A 19973-nucleotide genomic window follows, 5' to 3' on the forward strand; every position below is an offset into this window, starting at 1 on the left:
CATGCAGAAGCTGTGTGACCTTGGCCTAGGCACTCAACCTCTCTGAGCCTCAGTCTTGATTTCTGGTAAATGGGGATAATAATGCATGCCTTGACAATGTGTGGTGAGGATTAAATGAGACGATGGCAGGATGGAATGAACAAGCCCAGGGCTGGCATACAGTAGGCCTTCTGTGCACGCTCACCCTTGGTCACAAGACGTTATGGGCAGGAGTTTGGATGGTGTAGTGAGATTGGTCTCAATTCCTTGAAATAGCACCTAGGATTCACCTCTCCCTCAAGGTAGGTCAGGCACCTGAGTGTAGGAAGAAGGTTCTTGCACAGACAGCATCCACCCAGCACTGTGTGTGTACGTGGGACACTGGTCCAGCCTGGAGGGGGATACGGCAGCGGATTCTCCAGCCAGTTTCCAGGCTACTGTCTCATTGCCCCATCGAGCTGGACATGCCAATACTTCAGTGCCCCAAGGGCATCTCCCAGATGCTTCTCACACCCCAGGCTGAGTCATCCTCTGTGGCTGCCACTTACTCCAGACCATAAGCAGATGCTCTCGGTGGTGGTAGTGGGGACCCTGACCACTGCAGGAATGAGACCCTTCTTCCCTGCAGGAAGCTAAGAGGTGGCACAGCAGCCACAGACAGCATGGCCGAGGAGCAGGGCCTGGAATACAGGGGCCTGTTCACGCTCTGGTCGGTGGGCAGCTTGCCTCTCGGGGACCTCCTTCAGCTGTCAGGGGACCTGATCAGCACCATGGGGACCATCCTTATTCTGTCATTGGGATGAGCAGGGCTCATCTGAGCCTTGTTTTTCTTATCTGTAAAAGGGGAGTTTGTCCAGACAGTGAGTGCAGGGGTTTAGAAGGTGGGCTTGGGGCCAGCCGCATGAGTGCTAAGTGTAGACCTCCCACATGTGACTTGTGTCCACCTGGGCAAGGTATTTAGCCTCTCTGGGCCACTGGGTATGGCAGTGGTGATAACACCTGTCTCCTAGGTTTGCTGCTTTAAATGGTCCGAGGCACCTGGTAACGCTGCTGACCACCCCCCTGGTGCCAGGCACTGCCCGAGCGAGTTACCTGTACCAGCAAGTTCCATCTTCCCAACAACCCCAGAAGTAGGTGCCAATATCAGCCCCGTTTACAGAGGAGGAAACCGCGGTCCAAGCTCCCATAGCTAAAAAGTATCGGGACCAGGATTCAAAGCCAGAGAGTTTGGCTCCAGAGCCCACACGCTTAACAAATAAATGTCAGCTCTCATTGTTATCGCTGTTGTGTTATTAAAATTAAGCACGATGCCTGCTGCTCCATAAGTGCAAGCTTCTGTTGTTGATGAACAAGACACGAGTGACATGGTCTCAGTGGCCCAGGCCTTTGCTCCCCCAGCTGCTGGAGAGGTTTCCGACGTTTCTTCCCTTCCCCAAACACACAGGAGGGTCTACGAGTGCCTGGCCTGCTCCTTGGGTCTAGGCTAGGACTTGGTTGGAGGAGGGGGATTAGAAGAGCCAGGAGAGGATTGCCAGAGAATATAGGTGTGAAACAAAATTGGGGGAAGACAAAACTGTACGTGGAAAGTGACACGCAGAGCTTACGAGTTGGTTCCTCTTAAGCACCCTTTAAGAAATGTGAGTTTTAGGGACTTCCCTGGTGGTCCAGTGGTAAAGAAGCTGCCTTCCAACGCAGGGGACGTGGATTCCACCCCTGGTGGGGGAACTAAGATCCCACATGCCGCAGTGCAACTAAGCCGGCACGCCACAACTACTGAGCTCGCGTGCCTCAACTAGAGAGCCTGCGTGCCTCAGACTACAGAGCCCATGTGCCCTGCAGCCTACGTGCCACAACTAAAGAAGAGAAAACCCGCACACCACAACAAAGAGCCCACGCGCTGCAATGAAATGTCCCACATGCCTCAACGAAGGTCCCACGTGTCACAACTAAGACCCAAAGCAGCCAAAAATGAATAATAAAATAAATAAATAATAAATAAATAAATCTTTTTTTAAAAATGTGAGTTAAAAAATCTATTAAATGAATTGTGAACCATTGAATTGTACCATTTGAATCCAATACCACTTAGAGACTGAGCCATGTGGTCCCGCCATCAGCAGGGTCATGCTTCATGTTGAGTGCAAATGTATGCCCAGGCTTCAGGGGACGCTTTGGATGCACAGGGAGATGAAGGAAGAGGGCTGACCTTTGGTGCCTCCAAACCACCCTTGAGTCTTGACACTCTCATGAATACCTTCCCCCTTAGTGAGACTACACACTCCACCTTCCCTTGTTCTACAGCCTTCTGAGGTCTACGGGGGCTCAGGCCCCTCCCGGGGACGGTAGACATGAAGGAGTATCAGCTGCATCCCAGTGAGGTCTGAAGCAAAGGCCCTCTCCAAGCAGCCTGTGGTGGGCAATGAGGGCTGGAGTCCAGGGCCGCTGCGGGGAGTACAGCCCCATCAATGTCCGGGTCGAAGGCCCAAAGAGCCCTTGTTCTTAACACTCTGGGGCAACCAAGAGGGGACTGTGAAGGACAAGAGCCACTGGGCAAGTGCAGGGCCTAGGAGTGGCCAGGGGAGCAGACAGCAGAGCTGACCACTAAGGCCAGCGTGCCTGCATCCCCAGTGGAGGGCCACGGTGTCTTGTAGGGGTTGATGTGCCGAAAGGGGGTGACTGGTGGCATAGTGTTTTAAAAGTGGATCTAGGGGCTTCCCTGGTGGCACAGTGGTTAAGAATCCGCCTGCCAATGCAGGAGACATGGGTTCGAGCCCTGGTCCTGGAAGATCCCACATGCCGCAGAGCATCTAAGCCCGTGCGCCACAACTACTGAGCCTGCGCTTTAGAGCCCACAAGCCACAGCTACTGAGGCCCACGCGCCTAGAGCCCGTGCTCCACAACAAGAGAAGCCACCGCAATGAGAAACCCACGCACCGCAACAAAGAGTAGCCCCCGCTCGCTGCAACTAGAGAAAGCCCGCGCGCAGCAACAGAGACCCAACACAGCCAAAAACAAACAAATAAATTTATTTTTTTTTAAGAAAGGGAATCTACTATCTATTTCCATCAATTGTAAGATAAACCATTGACTTTATCCTAGTTCTTTGGGCGACTAAAAAAAATGCTGCCTTTTATATGTGCATGTAAACTGGAAGGCCCAGTCAGATATCCAGGCTATTACAATGTGAACAGATCACGCATCTTGGAATCTGGGGGCTCTGGCTGCTCGCAGCAAGGCATCCCTGTGAGTGACGGATTTAATTTGTTATCTAAACCCAGAACCCTTTCCATGTCTTCCTAGAAATTATCTGGTCTGGAAAATGGCAAAAGAAAACTGGAATATAGAAGAGAGAACAAGAGGTACGAACAAGAGGGGGGTTTTGCTGACATGAAAGCCCAGATTGAGGAGTTTGCACTATATTTTTAACAAGAATCTGTACACATATCCATGTACGTTACCTCTATCCTTAGTCTGTGAAATGGTGACTCAGGAGAATTGCGTGATGGAAAAGCTGGGAAATAAAAGTCCAAATAAGTTGAAATATCGTGTTGCCCTCAGGGTCTGTAATCTGGGGCTCTTTCAGTCTCTCCACCCTTTGGAGAAAGAAACACAGGAATCCCCTACACCTCCCTTGCCTGTGATTTGACTTCTTAAGTATCTCTCAGAGGGTTTCCCATCTCCCCATCTGCCCTGCGAGCTATTTAGTCCATGCTGCCTTCACCTCTTGCCTGGACATTTGTTCAACTGGCATCTTTGCCCTGACCTCCCCCTCTCAACCCCCCCCATCAATTAGGCTAAATCCCCCATTGCTGGCTCTGACACTGGCTCTTCTTCATAGCACTTATCGTGGTCCTAACTGTGGATTTATCACTGAGCTTGTTTAAGTAATGGCTGCCTCCCTCCACTTCATCAGTGTCCTTGAGAGCAGGGACTACACCTGTTTTCGCTCATGATTCTGTCCCCTGCACTTAGCACAAAGCTAGGAAGGGGTTTGAAATGTGTTTTGACCAAGACTTTGTAAACATGTCCATATAAGTTAGCTCTGTCCTTACACCTAGCCTCTATCTCTCCTTATCCATAGCCATGGAAAGTGCTCAATAAATATTTGTGGAATGAATGGATAAATGAATAAACAAGCTTTAAACATAAAAAAAGAAGTAAATAATTTTTTACATGTATAAAATCAGTTTTTCTCCTCCCCACAAAACAAATGCTGCAGAAATATTTCAAGACCGTCCATTTGGAAGACATATTGGCCTGTTCAGAGCTCACATGTGGGTGGTGGAGACCCTCACAGACCGTGTGTGTGTACGTGTGTGTGTGTGTGTGGTTGAGAGGCTAAAAGAGTATTCCCTGGGGAGTGTAAAAAAGAGGAAGACAGTGAAGATTCTATCTCTATCTCATTACCTATTAAGATACAAATACATCCAACCAAGAATCCTGGAGCCTTATACTAAGTAGAAACCTACTAAATATTTGTGCAATGAGTGCAGATGTGAGGGAATCGCTCCCCTGGTGCTGATGCTATGCGAGGGTGCAGGAGAAAAGAGTCTCCCTTACAGTCTTTTCTCTCTCCAACTTGCCAAGGTCTTCTCCTGGGTGACCTGTGGGCTCCTGTGAGGAGGTGATGGCCCAGGCAGTGGTCAGTGGGGCTGGTGTTTGGCTCTAGATATATCCCCTCTTTATACCCACTTTGTGCTCAGTCCTCCATAAAGACCTGGTGCTGGCTAAGTGTGGCAAACAGGGTCTCTTATATACTCTTTTTGGGAGTATAAATTTGATCAACTTTTTGTGGGGCAATTTAACAATATCTGTCAAAAATTTAAAGACACATATCCTTGATGGGGGAAAATTCCCTTCCATGAATCTATTCCATGGTTATACTTGAACTTGTATGCAGAGATGGATATATAAAGATGTCCATTGCAGTGTAAATTATGCTAGCAAAAAGTCAGAACAATTAAATGTCTAACAATAGGGAAATGGCCTAATACATTGTGGTCCAGCCATACCGTGGAATATTATAAAGCTGCAAGATGGTTTTCTCCATGTTACACTCTCTTGGTTCTTCCCAACTTAAGAATGTTGCTTCTTAGTGTCTTCTTTTTGAGTTCACCTCCTCCCAAATGTCAATAGTGCTGAGGTTGAGAAACTTTAGGCTAGAACAGTGCCTGGAACAGAGGAAACAGTCACTACATATGTGATGAATGAACAGAGCCTGATATGTAGTAGGTGCTCAATAAATAATTGTTAAATGATTGAAGGAAAGAGAATGAAGTAGATCCATATGTGCCAATAAGAAAACGAGTTTAAGACACATTGTAAAAAAGCAAAGTTAAAAACAGTACGCATATTACTATCACTTTGGTGTTAAAAAGAGACATAAACAAATGGAAATGCTTGTCTATGCATAGGAAATTCATGTAAAAGAACATAAATAAGTCTCCATAATGGTTATCTCTATAAGTGGGACAGAGTTTGGAGTGGAGAATAAGGGAAAATATTGGCTTTTCATTTCATAGTTTTTGAGCTGTTTAAATTTTCTATTATGAGCATATAGTGATTCTAGAACAACCACCACCACCACCAAACCCAGTTTAATTAAAAAAAACAAAAACAATACCACAGGACTGCTTGGTACACCTTGGTTGCAACAAGACCTAGATGTAAAAAGTGGCATTTGAGGCCTTGCGGAATAAGCCCTCTAGGTCAGTAACAGCTGAATGTGAGTTTTTCATAACCTGCAGCTGTTCAGAGCCTGTGACCCACCCCCAGCTCTGAACTCATCTCTGTAGGTCTTCGTATCAACTCTAAGAAGAAGGCCTCTCTGTCATCATTTTTACTGCTAAGGAAGCTGAGGTCCAAATAATTTAGTACCTTGCTGAGGGAGAAACATCAGAAAAGCACCTTTGCTTTGACCCAGTGGGTGCTGGTTGGGGAGGAGGCATGTATTAGTTAGCTAGTGCTGTGAAACAAAATATCCCCAAACTGTATCTTAAGATAACCGACATTTAATATCTCACAGTTTCTGAAGGTCAGGGTTTCAGGAGTGGCTTAGCAGGTGATTCTGGTTCAGGGTTTCTCAGGAGGCTGCCATCAAGCTGTGGGTAGGGGCTGCCATCATCTGAAGGCCAGACTGTGGGGGTGGGGGGTGGGGATCTACTTCCAGACTCACTGTACGGTCATGGGAGTCCTCAAGTTCTCAATCGCTCTTAGCCAGAGGTCTCAATTCCTTTCCACATGGGCCATAGGCTTCCTAAATATCATTATGACATGTCACCTGGCTTCCCCCAAGGGGATGAGCCGAGAGAGAGAGAGAGAGAGAGAGAGAGAGAGAGAGAGAGAGAGAGAGAGAACCCAAGACAAAAGCCACAGCCTTTCATAGCCTAATCTCAGAAGTGACATGCCATCATTTCTGCCATATTCTACTGGTCACACGCACAGTGTGGGAGGGCACCACACAAGGCTGTGATTCCCAAGAAGTGGGATCACTGGGGGACATCTCGGAGTCTGTGACCACAGGGCAGCTCCTGGTAGAGCCTTATGCTGAAAGTCTGGATTCCATCCTTAGGTGGCCCCTGGGGCAGGAGCCTAAGAGGACCCACCTGGATGAGTCCTCTGGTACAGTGGGAGGCACCATGGAGAGACACCTGTGAGGAAGGAAAGGTGTGGGCCTGGGCCTCCAGAGCCCTTCCCCGACGTGGGCTCCTGCTCCAACCCCAAGAAGTCACAGGCAAGTCATTGTACTTCTTGGGTCTCAGCACCCTCCACCCAGAGCCAGTGATGACTCAACTGCCTACCGCCTTCCCTCCTCTCGGGGATGTGGTGATACAAATGCAGGGGGCACGCTGGAGCCAGTGGGCACTGTCAGTGCCATAATTACAGGCATGAGAGAACTGCTCTAGACACAGTCTCATCACGCTGGCCGTGTGATAGGTGCTTGATAAGCACTTGGTAATGGACTAATGGCTCCTTCTGTAAACACATGTATTGAATGCTTACTGCATACCAGGTCCTTTGATAGGGCACAATGCATACCAGTGTTTGTCCCCAGCACACCCAATAAGGTTGGTAACCACAGTAGTCCCATTTTGTAGACGGGAAACTGAGGCTGGGAAGGGTAAGCACGTTGCCTGTACACAGGACTTGCACCCAGATCAGCCTGGCTCCGAAGCCTCTGCTCTTGCCTGTGATGTGGCCCTTCCTCCTACCTACTCTCCTCTCATGGGAATCAGGGACTTCTGATAGAAAACATGAGCCTGGGACCTGTAAGGCACTTTATATAGGCCTCCAGGCCCTCTATTCCTCACTAAAGAGGAGGAGAAGGTGCAGTTCCCAGACAAGAAACACCTTCCCTCCTTGAGTGGGGAGGAGAGCCCAGACCCAGAGCCTCCTAAGAGCCAGGCCAGTGGTCTTTCACTTCTGTCTGCAAGCCCAGACCTGATAGCAGATCATGTCTGGGTTCACTTTCAAGGTTGGAACTGATTCCCAGAAGGGCAGCATGCTAGAATGAGCCTGGGCTGTGGCAAGAGGCAGACACTTGTTAAAATCCCACTCCTTTGTCCTTGGGCAAGTAGTTAATCTTTCTGAGCCTCAGTTTTCCTATCTGTACAATGGGGAAGTCACACTCATTTCTGAGTTCATTGTGAGGCTTAAATGAAACAGAAACAGTAAAAGTACCTGGCATGTTGTAAGGACCAAATCATATTCATTTCTTTGTTTCCTTTGGTCTTTTTTTGGTCATATTGTAGAAGCTCCAACTCTCCCTGCAATAAAAATGTTCCTTTTTGGGGTTGAAACAGGGGCCCTCAGTCTAGCCTGCTAGGTTTTTTTCTCTGTGGGGTCCTAACATCCCCAAACACCTCTTCCAACTAGTGAAGACCTGTACAGCATTGATGGGAACTTTGTATTCTGTGCCTTGATTAAAGCCAGGCCTGAAGCCCCCAGGAAAATGGGGCCTTGATACAGCTGGCTTAGTTTCAGCCAATTGTCCCTCTGGTGGACCGGGTCAGGGGAGGTTCCTGCAGTATTTCTGGAGTGGAAAAACCCCAGGTTGCAGGCTGGTGCCTGTGACAGCACTGCTGGCCAGCTTAGTCACTGGGGGCAGGCCTGGGAGGTGGTTGGATTCCAGCAACAGAGGTCCCTTGGGGAGTCTCTGCTTCTGTCCTAGCAGAGCTGGGAGAGGGGCCACGGGAGAGCAGACGTTCTAGAGACACTCAGCTAGTCCCCAACGGCACTGGAAGGGTCCCAAATCCTCTCCTAGCGACTTTGACCTGAGGTTTTAGGGGAAATCAGGGTCCTATACTGCTCGCTTGCTCACAGATGGTTGAGTTAATAGAACCAGAAAAGGATAGTTTCCATTCCTGTGGGAAGGCTGGCTCTGGGCAGAAGGTGGGGGGCGGCCCTCAGTAACTGAAGGGTGGCTGCACCAGGCCTTGAAGGTCCTTTCCAATCCTGAAAATACCAGGATTCGCGATGCAGGGCTTTCCTAGGGTTAAGCAGACAGGCGTGGGCGTTCAGAGACAGACCTGCTGCAGCATTTCTGGGGGAGAAGTGGGGCCGAGAACCAAGACCCAGGGTGGTCGGCGGAAAAAGCACTGGACGGGTGGGCCAAGCTCTGACTGCCCTTGTGACTCAGAGCAAACCGCTTCCCTCTCTGAACCTCAGTTTCCCCACTTATAAGATGGGGAGGGCGTGCTCTTTCAGAGAACCCCTCCAGCTCTGAAATCTCTGATTTGTTTCTGGGGTTTTTGCTTCATCCTTGGTAACCTGGAGACCTGCCAAGGCACAAGTATTTATAGAACCCTTGGCATCTTGTCAGGTGAGGTGGGAGAAACAAGTAATTTCAAAGCCAGCCTCTGCCCTCCTGGAGCACTTCAAGGGTGCTCAGATATATACAGGCTCACCCACAGAAGTGGCTACTCAGTACCCAATGGACAGTACCTATCTATGGGGGACCAGAGGAAGAGAGATCAAGGTGGCCTGGGGTGGTCCAGGAAGGCTGCTTGGAGGAGGGAGAATTTGAGCCAGGCCTTGGAAGATGGACAGAATTCACTGGGTTAAAAGAAGGGAGCAGGGTGTCCCATGCAAGGCCTGGTCAAAAGTCAGGGCTCACATATACATACAATTGTGTGGTATGTGCACTGCTCAACTCTTGGAGTCACCAGTCACATGTGGGCCATGTGACTAGCACTGCCTGTGTACAACCTATATGGCCTCACGAAAGTCCCTGGAAAAATTGCTGGAATAGATGTCTTCCAGGGCCACAGGAGTGGGGAAGAGTCTCTGCCCATTTGCCCCTTGGCGTGTGAGGTGGTACTATTCTCCCAGCCTTGGGGATCAGCCCTGCTCATTCACTGAACAAGGCTCCAAGTGTCATGAAAAGAGTATATATAGGATGGATACACAACAAGGTCCTACCGTATAGCATGGGAAGCTATATTCAGTATCTGGGGCAAACCATAATGGAAAAGAATATAAAAAGGAATGTATATAAGTGTATGACTGAGTCACTTTGCTGTACAGCAGAAATGAACCCAACACTGTAAATCAACTATAATTCAATGAAAAAACAAATTAAAAAAAAAAAGAGTACAGTCAAAGAGATCAGGTTCAGATATTTCCTCCGCTGCTTCGTGGGATCCTCAGTAAGTGACTACCTCTCCAGGACTCAGTTTCCTCCTTGAAAGCAGGCATCCTAAGAGTCCGTCCTTACTGGGTTGTGGAGGAGATGAAAGCAGATCGTGTACGTGAAGTGTCCAGCCCTGGGCTTGATAAATGGTACACGTTATGGTGACTGACTTGGGGGACAGAGTGAGAGAGGATGGGTGGAGTGGTGTCTGGAAGCTGCTGGGTGCTGGGGAGGGACAGGGTCGGAGTGAGCAGCTCACGCTGAGGCTGGGCATGAGCTATTGCCAGATACCGATGATTTTGCCAGAAAGTTTTAGCTGGTTTCCAGGGCAGCATCAGGGTCTCCCGGAAGAAGGAAAAATGTTTTGTGAAGAACCTTGGAGCCAGGGACCCAGGGGACCAGAATTCTTTTCCTCGCCCACCAGGGACCTTGGGCCACTCCCTGCATCTAGGCCCCTGTCTGTCCCCCACCCCTACTAGGGGAAGGACCCTCACAGTGGCTGGGCCCCCTGGATTCCCTGAGCACTGCCCAACCCAGGCTTGGTTAAGGAGACTGAAGATGCAGGTGCCTGGGAGAGGTGAGCTTCCCAGGGGTATCACGACTCCAGGCAGGCGGCTCCGCCAGCCTGGGATGTGAACTCACAGCAGCGGGGTCTATAACGGGAGTGTTAGCTTCACCCCACTCACACCAGCTCTGAAGACACAGGGCTGAGCAACAGGAGGCCCCAGCTCGCCCCAGCCCCACTCAGGTTTGCCCTCCTGACACAGGAGGCTGTGGCAGGCAGCACAGAAGCTTCTCGCACGGGCTTGGATTCAGCGCAGGCTCGACTTCCTCTTTCCTGGCCTGTGCAACCAGAGATTGAGGACACTTCGCCTGGTGGGGGCCACCAGCACACTCAGTCCTTTGAGGCCCATTATAGAAGGGTTTCCAGGCTTGGGGACAGGATAATAATAGTAACTAATCATCTTTTAATAAAGCAGCTTTATTGAGATATAATACAGATCGCAAAACTTACCCTTTAAAAATATACAGGTCAGTGGTTCTAAGTATACCCACAAAGTTGTGCAACTGTCACCATGATGTAGTTACAGAACATTCTCTTCACTCTAAAAATAAATTTATAACAATTTTTAAATTAAAAAAATTTTTTTAAAAATTTTTTGGCTGCATCACACGGCATGCGGGATCTTAGTTTCCCAACCAGGGATAGAACCCAAGCCCCTTGCCGTGGAAGTGTGAGTCTTAGCCGCTGGACCACCAGGGAAGTTCCAGAAATTTGTAACCATTAATAGTCATTCTCCATTCCTGCCTCCCTACTGCCCCTGGCAACCACTAATTTACTTTCTGTCTCTATGAATTTGATTATTCTGGGCATTTCACATAAATGGAATCATACAATATGTGGTATTTTATGACTGGTATCTTTCACTTGGCATAGTGTTTTTAAGGTTCATCCACATTGTTGCATGTATCAGTACTTCATTCCTTTTTATTGTTGAGCAATATTCCATTGCATGGATATACCACATTTGCTTATCCATTCATCAGTTGAAGAACTGGATTGTTTCCTCTTTTTGGCTATTATAAATAACGCTGTTATGAACGTTTGTGTATAAGTCTTTGTATTCACATATGTTTTAAATTCTCTAGGATATATACCTAGAAATGGAATTGTTGGGTCATATGATGACTCTAAGTAAACTTTTTGAGGAACTACCAAACTGTTTTCCCAAGTGGCTGCACCATTTTACAATCCAATCAGCAGTGTATGAGGGCTCTAGTCTGTCCACATCCTCACCAACGCTTGTTATTGTCTGTCTTTTTCATTCCATCCATCCTAGTGAGTATAAGCTGGTATCTCGTGGTTTTGATTTGCATTTCCCTAATGACTAATGATGCTGAGCATTTTTTATGTGTTTATTGGTCATTTTTATATCTTCTTTGGAGAAAAGTCTATTCAAATCATTTGCCCACTTAAAAAATTGGGTTATTTTCCTTTTATGATTGAGTTGTAAAACTCTTTACATCTTCTAAATACTAGAGTCTTACCAGATGTATGATTTGCAAATATTTTCTCCCATTCGGAAGGTTGTTTTTCACTTTCTTGACAGTGTCCTTTGGTAGCACAGTTTGTAATTTTGACGAAGTCCGATAAAATTTTTTTCTTTTGTTACTTCTGTTTTTGGTGCTGTATATAAGATATTGTTACCTAACCCATAAAGATTTATGTCTAAGTTTTCTTCTAAGAGCTTTATAGTTTTACCTCTTATATTTTGGTCTCTGACCCATTTTAGGTTAATATTTGCATATATAAATTAGGGGTCCATTTTCACCCTTTTACATGTATATATCCAGCTGTTCTATATCATTTGTTGAAAAGACTATTCTTGTCTCATTGAAAAAAAATCAATTGACCATAAATGCAAGGGTTTATTGTTGGAGTCTGAATTCTACTTCATTGATCCATACGTCTACCTTTATTCCAGGACCACACTGCCTTGATTACTGCAGCTTTCAGTAAATTTTGAAATTAGGAAGTATGAGTCCTCCATCTTTGTTTTCTTTTTAAGGATTGTTTTGGCTATGTGAGGTTCCTTGCATTCCCAAATGAGTTTTAGGATCAGCTTGTTAATTTCTGCCCAAAAAAGGGGGTGGGGGACAGCTGCGATTTTGATAAGGATTATGTTGAACTCGTAGCTCAGTTTGGGGCTTGTTGCCATCTTAACAATTTGTCTTCCAATCTGTGAACATGAAATGTCTTTTCATTTATTTAGGTCTTTTTACATTTCTTTCAGTGAGGTTTCATAGCTTTCAGTGTACGAGTCTTACACTTCTTTTGTTAAATTTATTCCTAAGTATTTTATTCTTTTGTATTGCAAAAACAGTTGTGAATTTATTTTCTTAATGTCATTTTTGAATTGTTCATTGCTAGAGTGTAGAAATATAATTGATTTTTGTATGTTGATCTTGTAGCCTGCAACCTTGCTGAATTCATTTGTTAGTTTTAATAGTGTGTGTGCATACGCGTACATGCATGTGCATTTTCCTTAGATTTTCTATATATAAGATTATATCATCTTCAAATAGAGATAGTTTTGCTTCTTCTTCTTTTTTTAAATAATATAGATGTCTTTTATTTCTTTTTCTTACTTAATTGTCCTGGCTAGAACCTCCAGTACAATGTTAACAAGAGATGGTGAGAGCAGACATCCATTTCTTGTTCTTGATCTTAGGCGGAAAGCTTTCAGTCTTCACCATTAAGAATGATGTTTACTGTGGATTTTTCGTAGATGCCCTTTATCAGGTTTAAAAAGTTCCCATCTATTCCTAGTTTATTGAGTGTTTTTACCATGAAAGCGTTCCACAAGGGAATGACATATTCAAAGTGTTGAAAGAAAAAGACTGTTGAACATGAATTCTATACCCAGCTAAACCCTCCCTCATAAATGAAGGAAAAATTAATATATCCCTAGATTGAAAACAAAATGCTTTTTCTGTTTCTATAGGACTATCATGTGGGTTTTGTCCTTTGTTCTATTAATATGGTATATTACACGGATCGATTTTTGGATGTTAACACAAACCTGCATTTCTGGCATAAGTCTCTCTTGGTCATGGTGCATAATTCTTTTTATATGTTGCTGGATTGAGTTTGCTAATATTTTGTTTAGGATTTTTCCATCGATATTCATAAAGCATATTGGTTTGTAGTTTTTTTTCTTGCGCTGTGTCTGGTCTTGGTATCATGATAATACTGGACCCTTGGGATGAGTTAAGAAGTATTCCTACTCTTCTGTTTTTTGGAAGAGTTTGTGTTGATTCTTCTTTAAATGTTTAGTATAATTTATCAGTGAAGCCATCTGGGCCTGGGCTTTTTTCTTTGTGGGAAGTTTTTTGATTACTAATTCAATCTCTACTTATTATAGGTCTATTCAGATTTTCTATTTATTTCTGAGCCAATTTTAGTAGTTTGTGTCTTTTTAGGTATTTGTCCTTCTAGTTTAAGTTATCTAGCTTGCTGGCATACAATGTTCACAGTATTCTCTTATAATGTTGTTATCTTTTCAAAGAATCATCTTTCGGTTTTGTTGATTTTCTCCAGTGTTTTGCTATTCTCTATTTCATTTCTTTCTGCTTTATTTTTTATTATTTCTTTCCCCCGTCTGTGTTGGGTTTAGTTTGTTCTTCTTTTTCTAACTTCTTAAGGTGGAAAGTTAGGTTATTTATTTGACATCTTTCTTCTTTTTTAATATGTGTGCTTACAGTGGTAAATTTCCCTCTAAACACTGCTTTAGCTGCATCTCATAAGTTTAGGTATGTTGTGTATTCATTTTTATTTCTCTCAAAGCATTTCTAATTTTCCTTGTGATTTCTTCTTTAATCCATTGATTATTTACAAGTGTGTTGTTTAATTTCCACATATTTGTGGATTTCCCCAATTTTTTTTTTTTTTTTTTTTTTTTTTTTTGCCGTACGCGGGCCTCTCACTGTTGTGGCCTCTCCCGTTGCGGACGCGCAGGCTTAGCGGCCATGGCTCATGGGCCCAGCCGCTCCGCGGCATGTGGGATCCTCCTGGACCGGGGCACGAACCCGCGTCCCCTGCATCGGCAGGCAGGGCTCTCAACCACTGTGCCACCAGGGAAGCCCTCATTTGTTATTGATTTCTATTGATTTTCATTGCGTTTAGAGAACATACTTTGTATGATTTCGATAATTCTAAATTTACTGAGACTTGTTTTATGGCCTAAAGTATGGTTTATACTGCAAAATGTTCCGTGTGGGCTTGAGAAGAGTGTGTGTTCTGTTATTGTTGGGTGGAGGGTTCTGCAGATGTCTGTTAGACCTGGTTGGTTTATCGTGCTGTTCAAGTCTTCTATTCCATCGCTTATCATGTGCCTACTTGTTATATCCATCATTCAAAGCGGGTATCAAAATCTCCAACTATTATTGTTGAATTATGTGTTTCTCCCTGCATTTCTCTCATTTTTTTGCTTCATGTAATTTGGGACTCTGCCGATAGGTACATATATGTGTATAATCATTATGTCTTCATGATGGATTTATCCTTTTAATCATTATAAAATACCCTTCTTTGTCTCCAATAACAATTTTGTCTTAAATTCTATTTTGTCTTATTTTAGTATAGCCACTCCAGCTTTCTTTTAGGTACTCCTTCTATCTTATATCTTCTTCCATCCTTTTACTTTCAATCTATTTATGTCTTTGAATCTAAAGTGTGTCTCTTATAGACAGCATAGAGTTGGACCATGTTTTTTTTTTATCCTTTTGAGTGTTTAGTTCATTTACATTATTTTAATTACCAATAAGATAGGGTTTACATCAGCCATTTTGCTATTTGTTCTCTATGTGTCTTATGTCTTTTTCTTTCTATATTCCTCCATTACTGCCTTCTTTTGTGTTAAATAAATGTTTTCCGGCATACAATTTTAATTTTCTTCTTGTTTCTTTTACTGTATATCTTAGTTATTTTATTAGTGGTTTATAATCTTAGTGGATTATAATTAACACCTTAACCAATTTTAAAACAATCTAGTTTGGATTAATACCAACTTAATTTCAATAGTATATAAAACTTTGTGCCAGTATATCTTCATTACCTTCCCCCTCCTTTCTACTATTATTGTCACATGACTTACATCTTTATACGTAAGATCTTCAGTAGTTTTGTAATTATTGCTTTATACAGTGTCCTTTAAATCAGGTAGTTAAAGATAAGTTATAAATTAAATACAACCTTTATGTTGCTTTTATATTTACCTATGTAGTTGCTGGTGCCCTATATCTTCATGTGGATTTGAGTTATTGGCTAGTGCCCTTCCATTTCAGCCTAAAGTGTTCCCCTTAGTTTTTCTTGTAGGGCAGGTCTGTTGGCAATGAATTCTGTTTTGTTTTCAATGTAGGGATGTATTGATTTCTCCTTCATTTATGAAGGAGGGTTTAGCTGGGCATAGAATTCATGTTCAACAGTATTTTTCTTTTCAACACTTTGAATATGCCATTCCCTTGACTTCTGATCTCCATGGTTTTTGATGAGAAGTTAACTGTTAAATCTTATTGAGGACCCTTCGTATGTGAGGAGTTACTTTTCTCTTATTTTTAAGATTCTTCCTTTATCTTTTGACCATTGGACTATGATGCGTCTAGGTGTGGAACTCTTTGAGTATATCTTACTTTGAACTTGTTGAGCTTCTTGAATGTACAGATTAATGTTTTTCATCAAATTTGGGTATCTTTCAACTATTATTTCTTCAAATATTCTTTTTGTCTCTTTCTCTTCTCTCCTCTTGGACACTCATTATGCATATATATTGGCATACTTTATGATGAACCACAGGTCTCAGAGGCTCAGTTCAGTTGTCCTCATTCTTTATTCTTTCTGCTAATCAGACTGGATAATCTCTATTGATCTGTTCTCAAGTTTGCTGATTATTTTGTCGGATCAAATCTACTGTTGAGTCCCTGTCATTTCAGCTATTGTGTTCTCTACTTCAGAATTCCTATTTGGTATATACACAATTTCTATCTCTTTATTGATAGTCTCTATTTGGTGAGACATTGTTCGTATACTGTCTCTTAATTCTTTGTAGTTGGCTTCCTTTAGTTCTTTGACTATATTTATAATAGCTGATTTAAAATCTTTTGTCTAATGCTATGGTCTGAATGCTTGCATCTTTCCAAAATTCATATGTTGAAATCCTAATGCCACTTTGATGGTATTAGGAGATGGAGCTTTTGGAAGGTGCTTAGGTCATGAGGTAGAGCCTTCATGAATGGGATTAGCACTCTCATAAAAGAGGCTTGACAGAATGCCCTAGCCCCTTCTTCCATTTAAAGATACAACAAAAAGTCTGCAACCTGGTAGAGGGCCACACCCAACCATGCTGGCACCCTGATCATGGACTTCCAGCCTCCAGAACTATGAGAAATAAATATGTGTTGTTTATAAGCCAGGCAATTTATGGTATTTTGTTATAGCAGTCTGAACAGACTAAGACATCTAATCCAACATCTGGGCTTCCTTAGGGATAGTATTCGTTGACTGCATTTTGTTCCAGTGTATAGGCCATGCTTTCTTGTTTCCTAGTGTCTTATGATTTTTGTTGTTGTTGTTGAAATGTAAACATTTAAAATAATATGTGACAACTCTGCAAATCAGATTCTGTCCCCTCACTGGTGTTTGTTATTGTTGCTGTCTGTTTCCTTAGTGACTTTCCTGGATCAATTCTTTAAAGCCTGTATTCTTTATCATGTGTGGCCCCTGAAGCTTCTGCTTTTTAGCCTGCTGGTCAGCTAATAATTGGACAGAGATTTCCTTAAATGCTAGATCCAGTAAGTCTCTCAGCGTTTGCCATGGGGCTCTGCAAATGTGTACTGGAGCATGTGTTCAGTGCTCTAGCAGAGAGTTTACAGCTTGGCCTTAGCCTTCACTTCCTTCTTGTGCAGAGGCTCAAGGTCAGCTAAAGGAAAGAGGTTAGGGCCTCTTAGATCTTCCCTGGGTGAGCTAACAGCCCTATGCATGTGTGGATTTCTAGATTCCCAGGGATACACTGGCACTTTTCACAGCCCCTCTATGGACACGCCATTCCTGTTTTTACTATTAAGCTTCTGCTCTGAGTGGGACTGGGGGAGGGGGAAAAAAGGGGGGAGGGAAAAGGAACTACGTTTGATAAACACTTACTGTGTGCCAGGCTCAGCTTTCATTGTAAACCTCTTTACCTGATTTTTATAAGGATTCAGTTGGTTCTTTATTGGAACATTTACTTTACAGATAAAAAACTAGGATTCAGAAAAGGTGAAGAAATGTGCTTAAGGGCACATAGCTGGTTAAAGGGTGAAGTCTTTTTCTGCTTCCAAAGCCCATGTCTCTCTACCAGTGCTTCTCAATCATGAGATGATTTGAGGTAACATACAGACAAGCATTCAACCACTGTAATTGCGTGTTTGTGTGTATGTATAATTTGTACACCCAACCCATGACTTTGTGCTTAGGATGAGGCATAAATCAATATCTAACTTTTAAAAGTTAGTCATTCTAAAAACAATTATTAAGTAAGATATGGTTCATGTGGTATGTTGTCAGGGCAAAAGCTGGGAATGATGGAAATTGGCATGACACCACATACTACCCATAAGCCCTCCACTCTGACATTGGGAGTTCCATTGGGGAGGGCAAGAAGGGTCGTCAGAATAGCACTGTCTGATAGAATTCTCTGTGATAATAGAAATGTTCTACTATCTGTGCTGTCCGTTATGGCAGCCACCAACCACATCAAGCACTTGAAATGTGGCTAGTGAGACTGAGAAATTAAAATTGTTAAATTTATTGTATTTAAAAAATATTTTTACAGTGTATTTTTTTGATTAATTGTATTAATTGTAATTATTTTAATTTGAATTTAAACAGCCATGCATGGTTAGTTGCTACTGTACTGGCCAGTTCAGCCACAGACCAAATTCATCACAGCTGCTCCAAAAGTCATCCTTAATTGAACGGAGAGTGTGGCTCAAGGGGGTCTTGCCCGGGGCGGGGGGGGGTGCCCAGCGGACATGGCTTCTACCTCGAACTCCTGGATTGTGTGGTTGTGCAGCCTTGCCTGAAACACTTAGCCTTCCTGTGCCTCAGTTTCCTCATCTGTAAAAATTGGAATAATAATGCCTGCTCCACATATCTCATAGGCTCGTGATGCAGGTCATGTGGAATAATACAGGGAAGAATGTTTCATACTCTGTAAAGTAGTAGAGAAATGAAAGAATTTGTTTAAAGAGTATTTTCAGAACGGATGAGTCCATTGGGACAAGTGTGTTCAGGCTGGGCCAGGGTGTGGAGATGTGGTATGAGTGAATTTGAGGCAGTGGAATGTAACATAGCCTTGACTTAGGCTGTTCCTGCCACACAGCCTGGGGCTGAACTTGGATGTGGGCTGCTCCAGACTAAATGCACCAGATGATCCGTGAAGGCCTCAGGGACCCGATTCTGATCTGAGGCTGGATCCACACACACAGTCCTGATCTTCCCCTCAGATTTACTCCTTCCATGGTTTCCTGGCTTCAGTAAATGGCAAGTCTGTCTTTCCAGTTGCTCAGGCCAAGGCCTGCATCATCCTTGATGCCTTTCTTCCCCTCCCGCCCCATGTCTGATCAAGCAGCAAATCCCGTGACCTTGACTTCCACCCAGCATCCAACCACTTCTTACCATCCTCACACCCTTAGCCATGTATGACCACCTCACCCTAGGGTTACTGCAGTGTCCTCCTATCTGGTCCCACCCTTGACCCTCTACAGCAGCATTTTCCCCACATGATAGAGGGATCCTTCCATATGCTAAATCAGATCAAGTCTTGCTTAAAACCCTGCAAAGGCTTCCTGCCACACTGTGGGGAAGTCAAGCTTCTTCCAGTGGCCTACAGAGCCCACCTGTTCCACCTCTGACCTCATCCCCAAATACTCCACTCCAGCCATCCAGCCTCTTGCTGGTCCTTGGACACACTAAGCCCCAGGGCCTTTGCACTCACTGTTCCCTCTGCCTGGAATGCTCTACTGGATATCCTCACGGCTCCCCCTTCACTGCCTCCAAGTCTCTGCTCAAATGTCACATTATCAGAGGGGTTTTCCGTGGTATGCCTGGCATAAAGCAGTCGTCTCCCACCTTGCGCACCCACCTGCCCGTGACAGTGCTTGGTGAATAACTGGTGCTCAGTCATACTTGTTGGACGAATGACATTCTGGGCAGAAGGGGTCACTAGCAGCTCTGCAGCACAGCAGCGTCAGGAGACTTGCTGTGTGACATGGACAAGCTGCTTGTCTTCTTTGGACTTCAGGTGCCTCAACTGCACAATGAGGCCTAAATAAGGGACTCGACAATCTTGAAGATTCTTCTTACTTTCAAAGAGCCCATGATCCTGAGCTCCTTAGGCTCCCCCAATTCTACCTGCAAGCTTGTCCTATGGCTTGGCGAGCTGGCCCTCCAGAGGAGCGTTAGATCTTGGGCTCACCAAGGGACCACTTAGGAAGGAGGATGGAGTCTAAGCTGGGGCCACTGGGGCAGGGACGGAAAGGGCAAGGGGACAACTTTTGCGGAAGGCGGGCCTCTTGGAAGTGGTTCCATTGGCTTGGATTCATTTCAGACACTCAAACCAAGGTCCCCTGGGCCTTGTTTCTGTTTCATCCCTTTCATCCCTGTTTCATCCCTTCCCTCCTCGTCTCCAAGCCCCAGAAGGGGCTGCCTGATGCTTAGCTATTTTTATCCCAGGAGCCTTCTCAAGGAGAAAGCAGTGTGGTCCCCGAGCCAAAGCACGCGGCTGTGTCCCTATGGAAAACCTCCCCTCATGGGGAAAGAATCCAG

At 44.5% G+C, this 19973-nt stretch overlaps 1 protein-coding gene across 1 annotated transcript in view; it reads left to right on the plus strand.

Moving 5' to 3' along the window:
* Positions 1–641: 641 nt before the first annotated feature.
* The window catches only part of ACCSL (1-aminocyclopropane-1-carboxylate synthase homolog (inactive) like), a gene marked incomplete at both ends in the record, with an annotated part of 46292 nt that continues 26960 nt past the window's right edge, over positions 642–19973 (plus strand). Inside the window, 2 exon segments of the mRNA XM_082845009.1 lie at positions 642–692; positions 1052–1109. Coding sequence (XP_082701135.1) covers positions 642–692; positions 1052–1109 — 109 coding nt within the window.

This window comes from Leucopleurus acutus, assembly GCF_964270905.1.
Source record: "Leucopleurus acutus genome assembly, chromosome: 8".
NCBI classification, from domain to species: Eukaryota; Metazoa; Chordata; class Mammalia; order Artiodactyla; family Delphinidae; genus Leucopleurus; species Leucopleurus acutus.